The sequence below is a fragment of the Symphalangus syndactylus genome, chromosome 3 (genome assembly GCF_028878055.3).
Source record: "Symphalangus syndactylus isolate Jambi chromosome 3, NHGRI_mSymSyn1-v2.1_pri, whole genome shotgun sequence".
Lineage (NCBI taxonomy): Eukaryota > Metazoa > Chordata > Mammalia > Primates > Hylobatidae > Symphalangus > Symphalangus syndactylus.
The window spans coordinates 13,339,990-13,359,089 of record NC_072425.2 but is presented as its reverse complement, the minus strand read 5'-3'; the positions used below and the strand labels follow the sequence as shown (position 1 = coordinate 13,359,089).

The window sequence follows — 19,100 nt, the reverse complement described above, 5'->3', positions numbered from 1 at the left end:
CAAGCTCCGCCTCCTGGGTTCATGCCATTCTCCTGCCTCAGCCTCCTGAGTAGCTGAGACTACAGGTGCCTGCCACCACGCCCGGCTAATTTTTTTTGTATTTTTAGTAGAGACGGGGTTTCACCGTGTTAGCCAGGATGATCTCGATCTCCTGACCTCGTGATCGCCCGCCTCAGCCTCCCGAAGTGCTGGGATTACAGGCGTGAGCCACCGCGCCCGGCCCCCGAGGACTTTTTAAGCAATATTTATATAAGCAAATGTATTTCTGGTCAGTTTTCAGAATTAAATGACATTTAGCTGGGCATGGTGGTTCACGCCTGTAATCCCAGCTACTTGGGAAGCTGAGGCAGGTGAATCGCTTGAACCTAGGAGGCGGAGGTTGCAGTGAGCCGAGATCATGCCACTGCACTCCACCCTAGGTGACAGAGTGAGACTCCGTCTCAACAGAAAGAAAAAAAATCACATTTGATTTAAGAAATCATTCGATGTTGCCAGCCACGGTGGCTCATGCCTTTAATCCCAGCGCTTTGGGAAGCTGAGGTGGGTGGATCACTTGAGGCCAGGAGTTTGAGACCAGCCTGGACAACATGATGAAATCTTGTCTCTACTGAAAATACAAAAATTAGCCGGGTTTGGTGGCACACACCTGTAAGCTCAGCTACTCGGGAGGCTGACACAGGAGAATTGCTTGAATCTGGGAGGTGGAGGTTGCAAGTGAGCTAAGATGGTGCCACTGCACTCCAGCCTGAGCTACAGAAAGAAACTCTGTCTCAAAAAGAAAAAGAAAGAAAAATCATTCAATGTGAAATCTTGCCATGCCTTTCTTTTTTTGAGACAGGATCTCGCTCTGCCCTCAAGAGGCTTGCAATCTAGCCCAGGGAACGATGCTGTTATTAATTATGACTTTTGGGGAGTGAGACAGCAACTCACTGGACGTAGCCTCAGGGAGGGAGATTTAAAATGGCCCATAGACCCCAGGGCAAGGAAGCAGCCAGGTCATGGGCACCGCAATCAGAATTGGGCACGTGGGACCGACTCCCATTCTGAGCATTGCTGCCGTTTGCTCCAGTGCAGGAGGTGAGCTCTGGGGAGGGCTGCTGGGGTCAAGCAGCTGCTGGCAGGTAACTTGGGGGCAGTGAGTGCTTGGAAGTGCTTTTGCTGGTATGTTTCTTCATTGTGCCAGACTCTCCTACACACTCTAGTACATTCAGCATCCTTGGGCTTGGCCACTGAATATGGGCGGCACTCCCGTCATTGTGACATCGAAAATGCTCCTGCACATTTGCAAACACCCTGGTATTCCTTGGCCCATGGCAGCAGCTGAATAAACTGGGATTTGGGTGAGGGAGGCGAGTTAAGTAACCAACCAGCATGGCTGAAGCCATGTGGGGTGGAGAGGAGAATTTCCTTGAAGAAGGGCGCAGTGTCGGCCTCTGGTTGTGTCCGCTGCTCATACCTATCGGACTTATGACCGCTTATCCCTCGGCATCCATCTGCCTGCGTTCTTCATGAGCATTTCCTGATACAAATTGCATGCGGATCTGTCCCTCAGTGACTGGCAGATCTTAGGTATCACTCAATACCTGTTAAATGAATGAAAAGATGGTTTGCATACTTGCACGTTTGACATGGCACCAGCTCAGTCAGCGTCTTTTTGTCTAACTTGTTTTGGCCCCTGTTTGTAATCGATTTTCGCTCCCTATGTTTTATTTGGATCATAAATATAGTTGTGTGGTTTTTTGTTTGTTTGTTTTTTGTTTTTGACGGAGTCTCACTCTGTCGCCCAGGCTGGAGTGCAGTGGTGTGATCTCAGCTCACTGCAAGCTCCGCTTCCTGAGTTCACGCCATTCTCCTGCCTTAGCCTCACGAGTAGCTGGGACTACAGGCACCCACCACCATGCCTGGCTAATTTTTTGTATTTTTAGTAGAGAAGGGGTTTCACCATGTTAGCCAGGATGGTCTCGATCTCCTGACCTAGGGATCCACCTGTCTCGGCCTCCCAAAGTGCTCGGATTACAGGACTGAGCCACTGCACCTGGCCCATAATATAGAGTTTTCTCTTTAAAATCATCCTTTGGGGTACAGATTGACCCCCACCACATCGCATGTGTTCCTCCTGGCCTGCATGGTGTCAGAACAGGATGGTGAAATGGCAAACCTTGCTTCCACAGCTACCACCAAGTGCCTTTTACCAGTCAGTGGTAAAAGGGGGAATTATAGTTGTTGCCATTATGTCATTGAGGACATGTTAAACATATGCCTTAATTATTGCTTTAGCTTTGTTTTCCAGTGAGAAGTGATGATCACTTATACAAGTGTTTTTTTTTTGTTTGTTTTTTTGTTTGTTTTTGAGATGGAGTCTTGCTGTGTTGCCCAGGCTGGAGTGCAATGGCACAATTTCTGCTCACTGCAACCTCTGCCTCCTGGGTTCAAGTGATTCTTCTGCCTCAGCCTCCTGAGTAGCTGGGATTACAGGCATGCACCACCATGCCCAGCTAATTTTTGTATTTTTAGTAGAAACGGAGTTTCACCATGTTGGTCAGGCTGGTCTTGAACTCCTGACCTCGTGATCCACCCACCTCGGCCTCCCAAAGTGTTGGGATTACAGGCATGACCCAGCGTGCCTGGCCTACAAGTTTTGTTTTTTAAGAGATAGGATCTTGCTCTGTTGCTCGGGCTGGAGTACAGTGGCCTGATCATAGCTCACTGCAGCCTCAAGCTCCTGGGCTCAAGTGATCCTCCTGCCTCAGCCTCCTAAGTAGCTGGGGCTACAGGTGCATGCCACCATGCCATGCTAATTATTTTTATTTTTATTTATTTATTTTGAGATGTAGTCTCCCTCTGTCACCCAGGCTGGAATGCAGTGGGGCAATCTCAGCTCACTGCAACTTCTGCCTCCCGGCTTCAAGCAATTCTCATGTCTCAGCCTCCTGAGTAGCTGGGATTATAAGCATGCACCACCATGTCTGGCTAATTTATGTAATTTTAGTAAAGATGGGGTTTCACCATGTTGGCCAGGCTGGTCTCAAACTCCAAACCTCAGGTGATCTGCCCACCTCAGCCTCCCAAAGTGTTGGGATTATAGGTGTGAGTCACCATGCCCGGCCTGTTTTAATTTTTTTAGACACAGTGTCTTGCTGTGTTGACCAGGCTGGTCTCAAACTCCTGGCTTCAAGCAGTCCTCCCACCTCAGCCTTCCTGAGTAGCTGGGATTACAGGCATGAGCCACTGAGCCCATCAAGTATTTTTGGCTTTTGGTAAGGAAGCTTAGAACCTATTGCCAAGGTTGGGTATGGAATAAAAAGCAGTGAAACTCTTAGTCCTCAGTGCCTGGCACACAGGCCCTTGGTCGGCAATTAGTATTTGTTTTTGTTGTGTTTTTTTAAAGACGGAGTCTCGCTCTGTCACCCATGCGGGAGTGCAGTGGTGCAATCTTGACTCACTGCAGCCAGGTTCAAGCAATTCTCCTGCCTCATCCTCCTGAGTAGCTGGGATTACGGATACCTGCCACCACGCCTGGCTAATTGTGTTTTCAGTAGAGACAGGGTTTCACCATGCTGGCCAGGCAGGTCTCGAACTCCTGACCTTAAGTGATCTGCCCACGTTAGCCTCCCAAAGTGCTGGGATTACAGGCATGAACCACCACACCCAGCCAGGTGCTTAGTATTTTGAGTGAGTGAGTGAGTGAGTGAGTGAGTGAGTGAGTGAGTGAGTGAACTGATGAGGAGAGCACTAGTAGACTCATGGACACCTGTAGCACATTAGAAAGTGGCAGAGAAGGGAAGCTTCTTTCTTGGAGGTCTTTTCAAGGTTGTCCCTTCAAAGGGGCAAGTGTGGATGGCATAGCCCCCATGTGGTCTCTCCCTTGCCAGCCCTGGGGAGTTCTTGCTTTCTGTTTTCCATGTGTGTACCTTAGAGAGCCCTTTTGTTGCCTAAGCAAATGTTTTCTCTCTGGGTACTAGTTGTTTGTTTTGAAAAGTGCATATACTTGATTATTTCTGAAGGTTAATACTCTGGCTGCCCTCCTTTGATTTTGTTTTGCTTGTCCTTAAGATGAACAGCTATGGTGTAAGTGGGTTGTGTATCTCCCATATTCTGCTAGCCTTATTTTCATTGTTATACATGGATGTGCTACAAGTACTGAGCATTTATTTTTCCATCTTGAGCTGTCCTTGACTTGGAGAGGGCTCTGTTGAAGTTTCAGTGTGGTTGGTGTGCAGTAGACTCCAGCCAACTGAGAGTGAGAGGAATTAACAGCAGGTGGGGGTTGGGGGGTACTCCACAGATCGCCTCGGGGTGTCTACAAAATGCCCTGTAAATGTGAATGAACAGCCTGTGGGTGGTAAGAGCAGTTTTCTAAGGACAGTCCAAAGCTGTCTTCAGATCTTCAAGGAGATCCATGATTCGTGAAGGATTCACTCCGCTGGATCAGAGGTTCTGCTGGAGTGACACTTTTTTTTCCCTCTCTATTTCAAAGGCAGATCGGGAGCGGTGCCGAGAAAAATTTCCTTACTAGATGACATTTCATCGCAATGTCCGATCGTTTGGGGCAAATTACCAAGGGCAAGGATGGGAAAAGCAAGTATTCGACTCTCAGCCTGTTTGATAAGTATAAAGGAAAATCAGTAGACGCGATTAGATCCTCAGGTAAGGCCCAGGGTTGAAGGCCAGTTCCTCAGACTTTCTCTGAGTGACATATCCCAGAAACCCAGAGTCCCTCACCTGGTTAGACAGATGTGGTCCGTGCACACCAGGCTTCTGGGCATGCATGTAGAATCACTCTCTACTTCCTCCTTGAGGTGTGATTTCAGAGCCTTGAGCATCCTGACTCTTCCTGTAGTGGAATTTTCTCCATTTATTACCTTATTGAAGCTGGGGAGATATATCTATAGATAGATAGATATCTATAGATATATCTATCTATCTTTAGATATCTATAGGTGTATACATATACATATATATGCATATGCAAGTCATTGCAACCTCCACCTCCTGGGCTCAAGCGAGTCTCTTGCCTCAGCCTCCGGAGTAGCAAGGATTACAGGTGCGTGCCACCATGCCCAGCTAATTTTTGTATTTTTAGTAGAGACGGGGTTTCCCCATGTTAGTGAGGCTGGTCTCAAACTCATGACCTCAGGTGATCCGCCTGCCTCGGCCTCCCAAAGTGCTGGGATTACAGGCGTGAGCCACTGTGCCTGGCCAAAGCTGTGGATTTTTATCCTGATGGGTAGAATGGGACTTAATAGGCATTAGTGTTATCCTTTTTTTTTTTTTTTTTTTTTGGAGACACAGTTTCGCTCTTATTGCCCATGCTGGAGTGCAATGGCGTGATCTTGGCTCAGTGCAGCCTTCACCTTCTGGGTTCAGGTGATTCTCCTGCCTCAACCTCCTGAGTAGCTAGGATTACAGGCATGTGCCACCACACCCAGCTAATTTTGCTTTTTGCTTTTTGTTTTTCTTTTTTGAGACAGAGTCTCACTCTGTCACCCAGGCTGGAGTGCAGTGGCGCGATCTCGGCTCACTGCAAGCTCCGCCTCCCGGGTTCATGCCATTCTCCTGCCTCAGCCTCCCGAGTAGCCGGGACTACAGGTGCCCGCCACCATGCCTGGCTAATTTTTTGTATTTTTAGTGGAGACGGGGTTTCACCGTGTTAGCCAGATTGGTCTCGATCTCCTGACCTCATGATCCGCTCGCCTCCCAAAGTGCTGGGATTACAGGCGTGAGCCACCGCGCCCAGCCTAATTTTGTATTTTTAATAGAGATGGGGTTTCTCGATGTTGGTCAGGCTGGTCTCGAACTCCCGACCTTAGGTGATCCACCCACCTCGGCCTCCCAGGGTGCTGGGATTATAGGCATGAGCCACTGCACCCGGCCAGTGTTATCCTTAATAAAGAATTTTTTTTTTTTTTTTTTTTTTGAGACAGAGTCTCACTCTGTCTACCAGGCTGGGTGGAGTGCAGCAGCGCAATCTCAGCTCACTGCAAGCTCCGCCTCCCGGGTTCACACCATTCTCCCACCTCAGCCTCCTGAGTAGCTGGGACTACAGGCGCCTGCCACCACGCCCAGCTAATTTTTTGTATTTTTAGTAGAGATGGAGTTTCACCGTGTTAGCTAGGATGGTCTCGATCTCCTGACCCCGTGATCCGCCTGTCTCGGCCTCACAAAGTGCTGGGATTACAGGCGCGAGCCACCGCGCCTGGCCATCCTTAAAGGATTTTTTATATTTTGTTTTAAAATTTATTTATTTATTTAGAGACCAAGTTATGAGACTGGCTAATTTTTATATTTTTAGTAGAGACAGGGTTTTGTCACATTGCCTAGGCTGGTCTCAAACTCCTGGGCTCAAGCGATCTACTTGAGCGATCTACTTGGGAGGCTTGGCCTCCCAAAGTGCTGGGATTACACGTGTGAGCCACCACGCCTGGTGTATTATCAGCCTTTTTAGCTTTCATGGTTCTTGATATTCTGGAACTTGTTGGGAAGGTTCATGTTGATCCTTTTCACGCCCCATGAAGACTTCATGAATGTCGAAGGGCTCCTGTTCAGTCTTGGTTTGGGTCTAGGCAGGGGCCGTCCCTTTAGTCCTGTAATGAGACCAGAGCTGTCTCAACTTGCAGAGAGGTGGTTCCTCTGTAAGCTGGAGGTTCCTGGGCCTGGCTCCTCACCCATGTTGTAAAGTCCCCGAGCCTTGTCCTGCCCACCAGTGAAACGGAAGCCTTTGTAGAGGTTTTAGCAGCTCCTTTGTCCCTGTAGTCTTCAGTGAAGAGCTTGTAAAGTGACTAAAGTGACACCAAACACTTGTTTGTCCTACTGCTGGTCTGCCCTTTGTTTTTTGTTCGGTTAGCTTTGTTATGATCACTTAGAGTTTGAAAGAACAGCTGAATGCATCAGGCCTCTTTGACCTTTTTGCACGGTGTCTGTTCCGTGCCCCTCTCCCTGCAGTTATTCCTAGACATGGCTTACAGAGTCTTGGGAAAGTTGCTGCAGCCCGGCGCATGCCACCACCTGCAAACCTGCCAAGCTTGAAGTCTGAAAACAAAGGAAACGACCCCAACATCGTGATAGTACCCAAGGACGGGACGGGATGGGCAAACAAGCAGGATCAGCAAGACCCAAAGAGGTAAACGGAGGAGGTGGGTGGTGAGTGGGAGCTGGCACTCCAGGGGTGGTCCCGGCATCCTAACCTTTTGGCTACTGCAGCGCTAGTCTTGCAGTGGCAGAGTTGGAAAACTGGGAGATGCAAATGAAGCTGCTTCCTCTCCGGCCCTGGTGCTTCGTATGTTTCTTTTTCCCTGCCTTCATTTTTTCTGGCTTTTAGAGCTGATGGAGCAGCACATCTGTGGACAACCTTGTCCCCAATGACCAGTTTCCCCCTGTGCCTTATTAGGAAAGGCCTCATCACCCCAGAGGAACTTATGCAGTGACTCAGAGCCAATTCCTGTAAGAAACACTGTGGACAGAGCTGGGGCTTGAGGACTTCATTCCTGGTGATGGGTGTCCCTGTGAGCTGAGCTCGGCAGAGAATCATGCACCTTCCCTAACCGTCGGCCCAGCAGCTTCCCAGACAGAGGAGACTTCTGCCGTTGCTCTAAACAGACCCAGTCATCAGTGAGAGCAGCACAGAATCCTCCAGGATCACTGTACTGCAGCCTCCCTGGAGGCTCCCCTCCTGCCAGCACAGTACTTACAGAAACCCTAGGGGGCAGAGGGTGGCACAGTGCTGTCAATCAGAGAAACAGCCCCTGTGTGGTGGGCTGAAAACACAGGGCCTGGCTGCCTGGGGCCCACTTGGATGGCTGCACCTTTGTCTCCTACTGCAAGTCTTCTCTCAGTGTTTAGCCAGTGCTAAGACAATTCAGGGAAGGGGATGTGTTCAGGGAGGGACAGGACCTTGCTGAGGCTGGCAGGCAGAAACCTGCTGCTGGGGTTTGCCTGTTAAGGAATGTGAACAAAGCTGTCTGGCGGCAGCACCCTCCTGGCCTGCATCTCTGGTGGCCTCCCTGCTGACATAGGAAACCAGACGGTAAAAGGGACCCAGATCTCAGCCTGCCGACCCCAGCATCCTTTTCTTTCAAGTCTGTGCTGGAAATGACCATGGCAGCTTTTGTAAAATTGTTGCCTGTATTTACTTCAGACAGGATGTAGAGAGTGAGCTAGTTATTCAGTTAGAGGATTATAAAGTAGTAATCAAAATAGGGCCTTAGAAGTTATTTTTAAAACGTTTCTAAGAGTTTGCTTAGGGATCATATTGATGGGCGGGCGGTATAGCATGACTTTTGAAATCTGCCAGCCCTAAGTGGTTTCCAGCTAGACCACTTATTAGCTTGATGGAGCCTCAGTTTCCCCTCCTTGAAATAGGAATGATACCTGGCTCTGCTGGTGGTTACAAGGTATCCATGAGGCATTGATGGGCTAGCATAGGTCAAGTGCTTAGCCTAAACCTGGCACAGAGGAGGGGCAGATACTGGCTGCTGTCATCATTCCATTCACATGGCACTCATTCCATTCACACCATGAGCTCTGGAACGAAATGGATATCGCACATTTTAACGGAAGGACTGAAATCCTCTGCACCACCAAAAGTTCTAGAGAGGACAAAGCATTACTCCCTCCTGTTATCCAGCCTTTATTCTGCCTTTGCAGCTCCAGTGAGGGCTAGTTGTGCTGGAGCACGTCCACCAGGGAAGAGGTGAGGATGGAGTGTTGGTGAAGGCACAGACCCCCGTGTGGTTCTCTGCTGCCCCAGGCCACATCCTCCCACCAAGGTATCAGGTGGCAAGTGGGCCCACAACATGGGGACTCAGTGCTTAGTTTTGGAGAACACAAAAGTGCAACTACTTGGAAGCTTCTCTTTTAGGTAGAAGGAGATGTAAGAACCTGATTAGTAGCCTTCTATTTGTAATAATCACGAATGGTGAGTTGCCTGGGTCAGGTGAATCTTGGAAGAGGGTGTCTGTATAGAGTTTGGCTTCCATTTACAGATAAGCCACTTGTATTGGAGGAGTTCCCACCAGGGGGGTGGCTGCCCTCCTTGAATCTCGTTCAGTGGAAAGTTGCCTACAGTGACTGGAGCACTGAGTTAGAGCAGAAACCTTCATTCGGCCATTTCTTGTTGATTTCATCACTTCACCTGTGGAGTGTAAATTCACTGACACAGCCTTTTTTGGAGGGCAGCCTGGCAATCATTTAAACTTCAAAATATCTTTTGATCCAGCATTTCCATTTCTAAGGTCGTATGCCATGGAATTACGTACAGAAAAAGGGTGCAAAGATATGTATTAAAAAAAATTCTTGGCTGGGTGCGGTGGCTAACATCTGTAATCCCAACACTTTGGGAGGCCGAGGAGGGCGGATCACCTGCGGTCAGGAGTTCGAGACCAGCCTGACCAACATGGTGAAACCCCGTCTCCACTAAAAATACAAAAATTAGCTGGGCGTGGTGGTGCACGCCTGTAATCCCAGCTGCTTGGGAGGCTGAGGCAGGAGAATCACTTGAACCCGGGAGGCAGAGGTTGCAGTGAGCCGAGATCATGCCACTGCACTGTAGCCTGAGTGACAGAGTGAGACTCCATCTCGAAAAAAAAGAAAAAAAAATTCTTATTGTAGGCTGGGCGCCGTGGCTCACACCTGTAATCCCAGCACTTTGGGAGGCTGAACTGAGCAGATCACATGAGGTCAGGAGTTCGAGACTGGCCTGGCCAACATGTTGAAACCCCGTCTCTACTAAAAATACAAAAATCAGCCAGGCGTGGTGTTGCATAACTGTAATCCCAGATATTCGGGAGACTGAGGCAGGAGAATCGCTTGAACCTGCGAGACAGAGGTTGCAGTGAGCTGAGATCATGCCACTGCACTGCAGCCTGCGCGGCAGAATGAGACTCCATCTAAAAAAAAAAAAAAAAAAAATTGCAGTTGTATCTGTAAAGGGGAAAAAAAACCCCATATGAGAGATTAGTTAAATTATGGCCTGTCTAGTTGTGTTGTGTGGTCATTAAAAGCAAAAGGAAGATCCATTTCTATGTTGATGAAAAGATGTTCAGATGCATGAAGTAAAAAACTCATAGAGCTTTATGTATGGGGTCACTCCACTTCTGTTAGAAAAATACTATATTCCTGCAGTGTAAAACTCTGCTGGTTAAAAACAAACAAAACTGTATTAACAGGTATCAAAAAGTCTTCTTGGAGTTTCTCTCTGGATGATGAGATCATAATGTTCTGTGTTACCTAGTTTTATTTATAAGTTTATTTTTACTATGAGCATGTATTTCTTTTATAAGCTCAGAGAAAAAAAGTCAGCCCTCTGAGTAGGTATGGGCTCTGGGTCTGGGGTAAGGGGCACAAGCCCTTCATTCCAGTGATTCAATTTCCCTATTGGGAAATCCTTCATTTGCATTGTTTACAGTGAGCTTTTAGTTTTTGCAGACAGAAGGCTCTACAAGAAGGCAGAAAAATTTCATTTTTAAAAAAAAGAAAGGCCAGGCAAGGTGGCTCACGCCTGTAGTCCCACCTACTCAGAAGGCCGAGATGAGAGGATTGCTTGAGGCCGGGAAGCGGAGGTTGCATTGAGACAAGTTTACCCCACTACACTCCAGCCTGGGTGATAGAGTGAGACCCCCTGTCTCAAAAAAAAGAAAAAGAAAAAGGCAGAGGACTGTCTTGTGCTAATTTTAAATGTCAGTGACTAGAACTTAAGCATGATTTGTTTTCTCATTAGTTTTTGCCAGCATAAGAATCTACTGGGGAAAGTCGTATTTTTATTGGCCAGAGGAGGTCTGCTTCCTGTGAGCAGCTGAACAGCTGTGGCTCCTGAGAACGCAGAGACCTGGCCAGCACACTCTGTGCGGTGCCTGACCCCACTGCCCTGCCTTTGTCTAGTTCCAGTGCGACGGCCTCTCAGCCGCCGGAGTTGCTGCCGCAGCCGGGTTTGCAGAAATCTGTCTCCAATTTGCAGAAACCGACACAGTCAATCAGTCAGGAGGTAGGTGCTGGGACCCCATCCCGACTGTTTCCTGGGCATGGTAGCCCCTAAATCTCTTTGTTGCTGGGGGATGGAAGGAGTTGCTACTGAGAAGTGTGGTTGTGCATGACCTGTCTATTCCAGAGGCACACCCGATGAGTGACTTTAGAAAACCAGCATGTGAAACTGTCGTGGTCACTGGTTAAGAAATTTAATCTGCAACTTTTGGAAAAAGACCTCAGATACAGACTAGGATACAGGCACCTACTTTGGTTCCTGTTGATTTACCTTGAGGCAGGGTCACTCAGGCTGGACTGCAGACTAGTTCAGGGTGAAGCTCCATGGAAGCGTCATGTGAGCTCCATGGAAGCTTGGGTCACAAAAAGGTTCACTGGCCAGGTGAGTTTGAAAAACAAAATGAAGGGACTCCTTTACTGTGGTACTTCTCAGTGCCTTTCATATGCTAATACCTACTGTGACTCTGAGAAGAGGATATAATGGGCAGCAGTCCCTGAATTTATTTGTCCCAGGAAACATTACTTCACCAAATGTCTCTAGGGACTAATGTCTCTCAGAACACACTTTGGGAAATACGGAGCTACAATCCTTTATTTGTTGATATGTTTTAAGTGTTTTTCTAAGCAGAAAGTAATGATTTCACCAAGCAAGAGCTCATAACACACTTAGTCCATCAGAGCCTGGCTACAGGTTTCCAGAGATTGGCAGGAGGATATACTTAGCCAGAGCTAGAAATCTGGATGAGAAGTCTATGAATTTTTTAGAAGATGAAAAGAAAAATAGAATAGAATATCTCGTATTCACCAGCTCTCTTGACGGCGGGAATGAACATATTTTGGTTTTGCTTTGCTGCATGGGCAATACAAGGTCTCAAATGTCATCCCCTCTCTGCTTTAACCATAGTCAGGGAAGTCTGCGGCTTTGCCAGGACACCCTCTCCCCACCTAACACTGAACCATGCTTTTAAAATCAAAGACAAGAAACGAGGTCTATAATCATGCAAGACGCCCTTTTTGTTGGCCTAAATCCACTGGGACCTGTAGGCTAGTCAGAGTATTTAGAGTTGAGTTCCTTTCTGTTTCCCAGAATTTGAAAGCAAAGGAGTGAGCTGATAGAGCTGAGAGATCAGATTTGCCTCTGAAGCATGTTCAAGATGTATGTGCCTAGACCCCACCACTGGGGCCTGTGGGTGAGGTCCTGGGCATCTGTTTGAATGAATTGCTGAAGGGGCAGCACTATGCCAAGGAAGGGGAACCCATCCTGGCACTGGCACCGGGGTCACCTTGTCCAGTGCTCAGTGCTTCTTTGCTGCTACCTGGTTTTCTCTCATATGTGAGGGGCAGGTAAGAAGAGGTGCCCAGTGTTGTTTGAGTTTTAGAACATCTACCAGTAAGTGGGGAAACTTCACAAAGCAGCAGCTTTGTTTTGTGTATTTTCACCTTCAGTTAGAAGAGGAAGGCTGTGAGATGAATGTTAGTTGAATGGAAAAGACGGGTGAGCTTAGTGGTTAGAGACTCGAAAGGGCACTGGACATAGGCAGGCTGGAGACTGGTCCTGGTCCTGCTGTTCTGCATCTGACTCAGTCACTCTTCTCTGAGCCTCAGTGGGGGATGTGACAAGAGCCTTCCCAGGGTGTGGTGAGCATTCGGTCAGGCTGGGTGTGCTTCGCATAATGCTGACCTTGGCGAGTTTTTAGCAGAGGTGACCTCGTTTTTAGCAGAGGTGACCTCGTAGGGTTCTCAGGAGGGGAGCTGTGCCTTATAGAGTCACAGTCACTACAGAAAGTGCTGCAGCCGGCCCACCCAGCTCAAGATCTGGCATGTTGGCCTTCCCATGTTCACGTTCCTCATTAGCAGCTGCGCAGTTTTAAAGACATGCCGGAACTGGGCCTTAGTCTTTGTCTCTGGAGCAAAATAAAGTAGCTCTATGTGGACACGGGAGGTTCCAGAGCACCGCATGGAGAGAAACAGGTTTGGGTCCTGGCTTTGCTGTGTCACTGTCTGTGTGACTTGAAGCTGGTCACTCCCCAAATCCTGCTCCTTGTCTGTAGAGTGGGCCTGGCATTTTCTGGTCCCTGGGACCGCTGTGTGGAGTGTGCATTGCAGGGGAGGTTCAGGGCTTTGCTGCTGCTCAGAAAGTGGTGGTGGATGGATCCGTGTAGGGTTTGAATGTAAGGTGCTGGCCTCTCAGCACCTTGTAATAGGCTGTTATTGTATAGTGGAATAAGGGAGCTGGCCCTCTTCTGATTCTCTTCCTTCTTTCAGAATACAAATTCAGTGCCAGGTGGACCAAAGTCATGGGCACAGCTGAATGGAAAGCCAGTAGGACACGAAGGTGGTAAGTGCGCACGTGGGTGTGTGTGTTTGGGGATGCTGGGGAGGGGGAGGTGAATGCCTTTTCCAGAATGTCTGGTTGGGTCTAGGTACCCAGAAGCTTTGAGGACTCTCTTCCACAAAGAGGTACCATCTGTGGAGCCCTTTCCTGTGCACAGCGGGTGCTGACTCTGTAGAGGTGCCAGCTCTTTGGTTTCTTTGTATGTGTGCTCTTGCTGAGACAGAGGAGTGCTGACTGGGCTGTGCTGCTGGTGGGCTCCTACTTGCTCCGCGGTGTTGCCAGCACCATCCGCTTCCTCTGTTCTGGGACCACAGGAGGGACGTGTCACATGGTGTGGCTTGGGTTGATGAAGAAGCTGGCCTTGGCGTTGGAGTGGCCCGCCTGGAGGATGTTCTATCTGAGCACTCCGAGGGTTACGTGATGTTACCAGAAGCGCTGCGCCCAACACACAGGAAGCTCCCTGGAAGCGGAGCCCACTGTGCTGCTTCCGTGGAGTAGCTCAGGAGAAAGATGAGGGTGATGGACCGAAGGAAACAGTGTTCAGAGTTTTAAAAATAAATGCATGGGAATTACACATTCACACGGCCTCCGAGGCAGGCCCACAATAGTGGGCTAAAGCAGTTTGGGTGAGTTCTGTGCATCCAGGCTGCCCTCCAGCCCCCACAGTCCTTGGAGAATGTGGGTCAGCAGATGTTCTTGAGAGAACCAAAAGATCTGGATTTTCTACGTGAGCTCTTCTAATTTTTGATGATAGCTTGAATGTTTCTAGCATACTATGCTTCAGACCAAACTAGGCAGCAGGTCTGAGTGGGAAGGAGAGTGGTCGTGGTGTGGGCAGACGATTCAAAGGAATATACTAGGAAAAGCCCACAATTCGCTTTCTCCTGTAAAGCAGCACTGGCTGCCCCTTATTACCCTTTGCCGCCATCCTGATATCACCTTCTGCTTCCTGCACTACCTCTACCAGCTAAGGCTTCCCCAGACTTGGTCTTTAGTAGCCTGTATTAGAAAACCAGCTGCACATCCTTTGCTCCCTGAACCTCACCCCCAGCCTGCCATGCCAAAGGAGGTCCTGCCCCTTGTGGGTTGAAATCCCTGTACTCAAAGGCTCTTCCCTCAGTCTCCAACGGGAAATGACCGATCAGTCAATGTGCCAATTGGATTTCAATGCCCCAGCTTCTCCCAAGGGGCTGAGGGTACAGATCGAGTGCCAGCAGGAGTGCAGTGGCGCAATTATAGCCCATTGCAGCCTCGATCTCCCGGGCTCAAACAATCCTCCCACCTCAGCTTCCTGAGTAGCTGGGACCACAGGTGTGTACCACGACACCTGGCTGATATATGTATATATTTTTTTTCCATTCTGAGTAGAGACAAGATCTCACTATGTTGCCCAGGCTAGTCTCAAACTCCTAGGCCCAGCCGGGCGCGGTGGCTCACGCCTGTAATCCCAGCACTTTGGGAGGCCGAGGCGGGTGGATTACGAGGTCAGGAGATCGAGACCATCCTGGCTAGCATGGTGAAACTCCGTCTCTACTAAAAATACAAAAAATTAGCTGGGCGCGGTGGCGGGCGCCTGTAGTCCCAGCTACTCGGGAGGCTGAGGCAGGAGAATGGCGTGAACCTGGGAGGCGGAGCTTGCAGTGAGCGGAGATCGCGCCACTGCACTCCAGCCTGGGCGACAGAGCGAAACTCTGCCTCAAAAAAACAAACAAACAAACAAACAAAAACTCCTAGGCTCAAGCGATCCTCCCACTTCAGCCTCCTCAGCAGCTGGGGCTGGGATCACAGGCCCATGCACCACCATGCCTGGCTTATTGATTAATTGATTGATTGACTGAGTGATTGATTGATTGCGACGAGATCTCACTATGTTGCTCAGGCTGGTCTCCAACTCCTGGGCTCAAATGATCCTTCTACTTTGGCCTCCCAGAGTGCTGGGATTACAGACGTAAGCCACCGTGCCTGACCTCGAAAGGGTCGTTGAAGATGCTTTATGAAGAGCATTCACTGGTTCTTTGGCTTTCCATATCTTATATTTCTGTAAGGTTAGAATTTTTTTGTTTTTGTTCTTTTTTTGAGACAGAGTCTTGCTTTGTCACACAGGCTGGAGTGCAGTGGCACAATAGCTCACTGCAGCCTCCGTAAGGTTAGAATTTTTAAAAGTAGATAGAATATGTTAATTTTTATTTAAAAAGAATTACAAAAATTAAAAGAAAAACTTCTGTATAAATTGGCCCAATTCCTATGGAAGCCAGTTTGGCACTGCCTGGCAAAATAATAACACATAATACCCTTTGACCTAGCAAGTGCACCCTGAGGAAATTGCTCTACAAATTATACTTGCCCATGTGTGAAATGGCTTGTGCATAAGATTAGTCATTGCAACATTATAATAGCAAAAGATTGCAAACAGTCTTTTGAAATGTCTGTAAAATTATGGTACTTTATTGAAATGTGATTTGGCTATAAAGAAAAAAAGCAGAAGTTTTCTCTTGATTTGGCAAGATCTCCAGGTGAAAAAAAGTACAGAATGGTATGTATAGTATCTTACCATTTGTGTAAAAAATGGGGGTGAGGGCTGGACGTGGTGACTCACACCTGTAATCCCAGGACTTTGGGAGGCCAAGGCAGAAGGATTGCTTGAGTCCAGTCGTTTGAGACCAGCCTGGGCAACATGGTGAAACCCTGTCTCTACAAGAAATACAAAAAATCAGCCGAGTGTGGTGGCAGACACCTGTAGTCCCAGCTACTTGGGAGGCTTGAGGCAGGAGAATCACCTGAGCACCAGAGGTGGAGGCTGCAGTGAGCTGTGGTCACACTCCTGTACACCAACCTGGGTGACAGAGCAAGACCCTATCTTAAAAGACAAAACAAAAAAATGAGAGTGAGGAAAAATACACTTCTAAAAAATGTTGTATATGCATGTTTTAAAAGCCACCCATCTGTATACTGATGTATATGTGTTTAAAAGTCTCCAGAAGGTAACAGAAAACTGCCAGTTTTTTGAGGGAGTCAGAAGGGGGCAAATGGGCATAGGGGTGAGAGGAAGGCTTCTGTGTCTACCTTTACATGGTGTTCACTTCTGAACCATGTTACTGTGTTACCTATAAAAAATATAGATAATGTAACTATCACAATAAAGCTTGATGGAGAAAATTTTAAACTGGATGTGGTGGCACACACCTGTTATCCCAGCTACTTGGGAGGCCAAGGTGAGAGGACTGGTTGAGCCCAGGAGTTTATATAAGTCCAGCCTGAAAAACATAGCAAGACCCTTTCTCTACACAAAATTTAAAAAAAGAAAGAAAATAATTGCAGGCAGAAACCTGCCAGCCCACAGAATTGACACACTGGGCAGGGTGGGGGCCAAGTGTAAAAGTCAGTTTCAGTTTCCCCTCTTGTGCTAGAGTCACGCATCTGTGACACTGTCAGGAATGCGGGGATTTGAGGGTGTTGCCCACAAGTGTTTTCATGACTCTTTGGAATTCAAAAGGACTTCTCCTGAATTGATAGACTCAGTTGATAGGTCACCTGAAACAGACCCAGGAGACCTGATTGCATGTTTGGGTAGAGGTCAGAGGCTCAGATACCAGCTGCTGCCCCACCAGTGGCTCAGCCTGTGACCTTGGAAGAAGCGCCCCGACTTTCCTGCCTCAGTTTCTCATGGCAGAGAACAGATGGCAGGTGAACATCATAAAACAATGGGACCTTATGAATACTGGTATTTTGGTGTGAGATTTTTTTCCTACCCTTTATCCTTATTAAGATTAATTCATGCTTACAATAATATCTTCATGATTCTTGAAGCAGAAGAAAGAGATGGAACAGCAATATTGGACAGGTGCTGGTTTTTTTCCTAATTTCATATCTACCTTTTTTTTTTTTTTGAGTCAGGGTTTCATTCTGTTGCTCAGGCTGGAGAGCAGTAGCGCAATTTTGGCTCACTATAGCTTCAGTCTTCTGGGCTCAAGCAGTCTTCCCACCTTAGCCTCCCAAGTAGATGGGACCACAGGCATGCACCACCATGCTCGGCTAATTTTTGTGATTTTTGTAGAGATGGGGTTTCATCATGTTGTCCGGGCTGGTTATACTATATTTTAAAAATTAGAGTTTTTATTTGATTCTTGCCAGTGACCTTCTACCATAATGAAGCGACTCTGAGTCAGAGCCCCCTTCACAGAGCACCGGAGCTCCTTCATGACACTTGGAGTCCATCTCTGGCTGGTCATTGGTGAATGGTGTCCAGTCTCACCGTCAGGTTTATTTGACCCTGGACTTTTACTAAGGGAGTGGCAAGCGAATTGCTGCCACATGCCTGTGTGGTGATCCAGCCGCACCTTTCTAGCACAGTCAGCTTTAGTGAACGGGCCCGTGGATCAGTGGTGCTAAGAATAATTTAAACTACTTAGGGGAAGATTTGGGTTTAGCTGTATAGGGAACAAGGCATTCCACAGGGGGCCATTTGTTGTGTGGTGTCGCCACTGTTCCTAGATTTCTCCTGTCTGGAGTGTGCTGCATATTCCAGATCAAAAGACGTGCCATTTTTAATCTGTTCATCCAAAAATGGTGGCAGAACCTCTGTGCTAAGTTCTGTGTGTAAGGGAACAACATTAGGAAAGGCTTCTTCTCTAAAGCAGATTGTAATGTCAAGGAATGAATGAAAGAATGAAGAAATAAACTGTTCCCAGGATTATAAGAGTGAAATGTTTGGCCTTGTAGGGCTCAAGGAACTTAGTAGAAAATGCGAAAGGACAGGTGAATGAGGAGTTACTCATGTGTATAAATCTAATTTCCACCTGATCTTACCACATTTGATGGTAGAAAGCAGCATTTTATTTTTTTATTTTATTTTATTTTTTTGAGACGGAGTCTCGCTCTGTTGCCCAGGCTGGAGTGCAGTGGCACGATCTTGGCTCACTGCAAGCTCCACCTCCTGGGTTCATGCCATTCTCCTGCCTCAGCCTCCCTAGTAGCTGGGACTACAGGCGCCCACCACTATGCCTGGCTAATTTTTTTTTGTATTTTTAGTATAGATGGGGTTTCACCATGTTAGCCAGGGTGGTCTCGATCTCCTGACCTCATGATCTGCCCGCCTTGGCCTCCCAAAGTGCTGGGATTACAGGCGTGAGCCACCGCGCCCCGCCTATTTTTTTATTTTTAGAGAGAGGGTCTCACTTTGTCACCCAGACTGGAATGCAGTGGCACGCTTTCGGCTCACTGCAACCTCCACCTCCCGGGCTCAAGTGATCCTCCCACCCCAGCCTCCTGAGTAGTTGGGACTACAGGCGCCCGCCACCACACTAATTTTTTGTATTTTTTGGTAGAGACAGGGTTTTGCCATGTTGCCCAGGCTGGTCTTGAACTCCTGAGCTCAAGTGATCCACCCACCTCGGCCTCCCAAAGTGCTAGGATTACAGGTGTGAGCCACTGTGCCAGGCAGAAGCAGCATCTTAATCCTTTTGGGGTGGCCTGGGGCAGGGATGGCAGCACTCTCTGTAGGTGTTGCCTCCACAGGAAAGCAGTTGCCTTCTTGACCTCCCCTGGGCTGATTTTATAGGAGGGTGTGCTTGTCTGTGGCCCCAGGCAATCAGAAGAACCTTCCCTGCTGGGGCAGGCTGTGGCCTGGAGCGGCTGTGATGTCTTACCCCATTCCCTTTGTAAGCAGGCACTGGTCCTTGCAGGTCAGCTGGGAAGGGGCATGATGCTGTTAGCAGCTTCTGTTGCCACCCTCAGTGCCCTCGTGGCATCTGCCAGCACAGAGCACCCTTGTGACAAGGCTCCCTTAGAAAGC

The 19,100-nt window shown here is 48.2% G+C and overlaps 1 protein-coding gene across 33 annotated transcripts in view; it reads left to right on the top strand.

The window, feature by feature from the left end:
* PRRC2B (proline rich coiled-coil 2B) overlaps positions 1 to 19,100 on the top strand; it is a 133,612-nt gene that overhangs the window by 54,798 nt on the left and 59,714 nt on the right. For 25 of the 33 annotated variants that reach the window (XM_063635711.1, XM_063635707.1, XM_055270626.2 and 22 more), the window contains 4 exons: positions 4,478 to 4,647; positions 6,943 to 7,120; positions 10,876 to 10,978; positions 13,240 to 13,312. In XM_063635711.1, coding sequence (XP_063491781.1) covers positions 4,533 to 4,647; positions 6,943 to 7,120; positions 10,876 to 10,978; positions 13,240 to 13,312 — 469 coding nt within the window. In that variant the 5' untranslated portion in view covers positions 4,478 to 4,532. Of the gene's footprint in view, positions 1 to 1,365; positions 1,570 to 4,477; positions 4,648 to 6,942; positions 7,121 to 10,875; positions 10,979 to 13,239; positions 13,313 to 19,100 lie in introns of those variants that run through there. The other 8 variants (XM_063635712.1, XM_063635708.1, XM_063635723.1 and 5 more) reach the window with 2 other exon arrangements.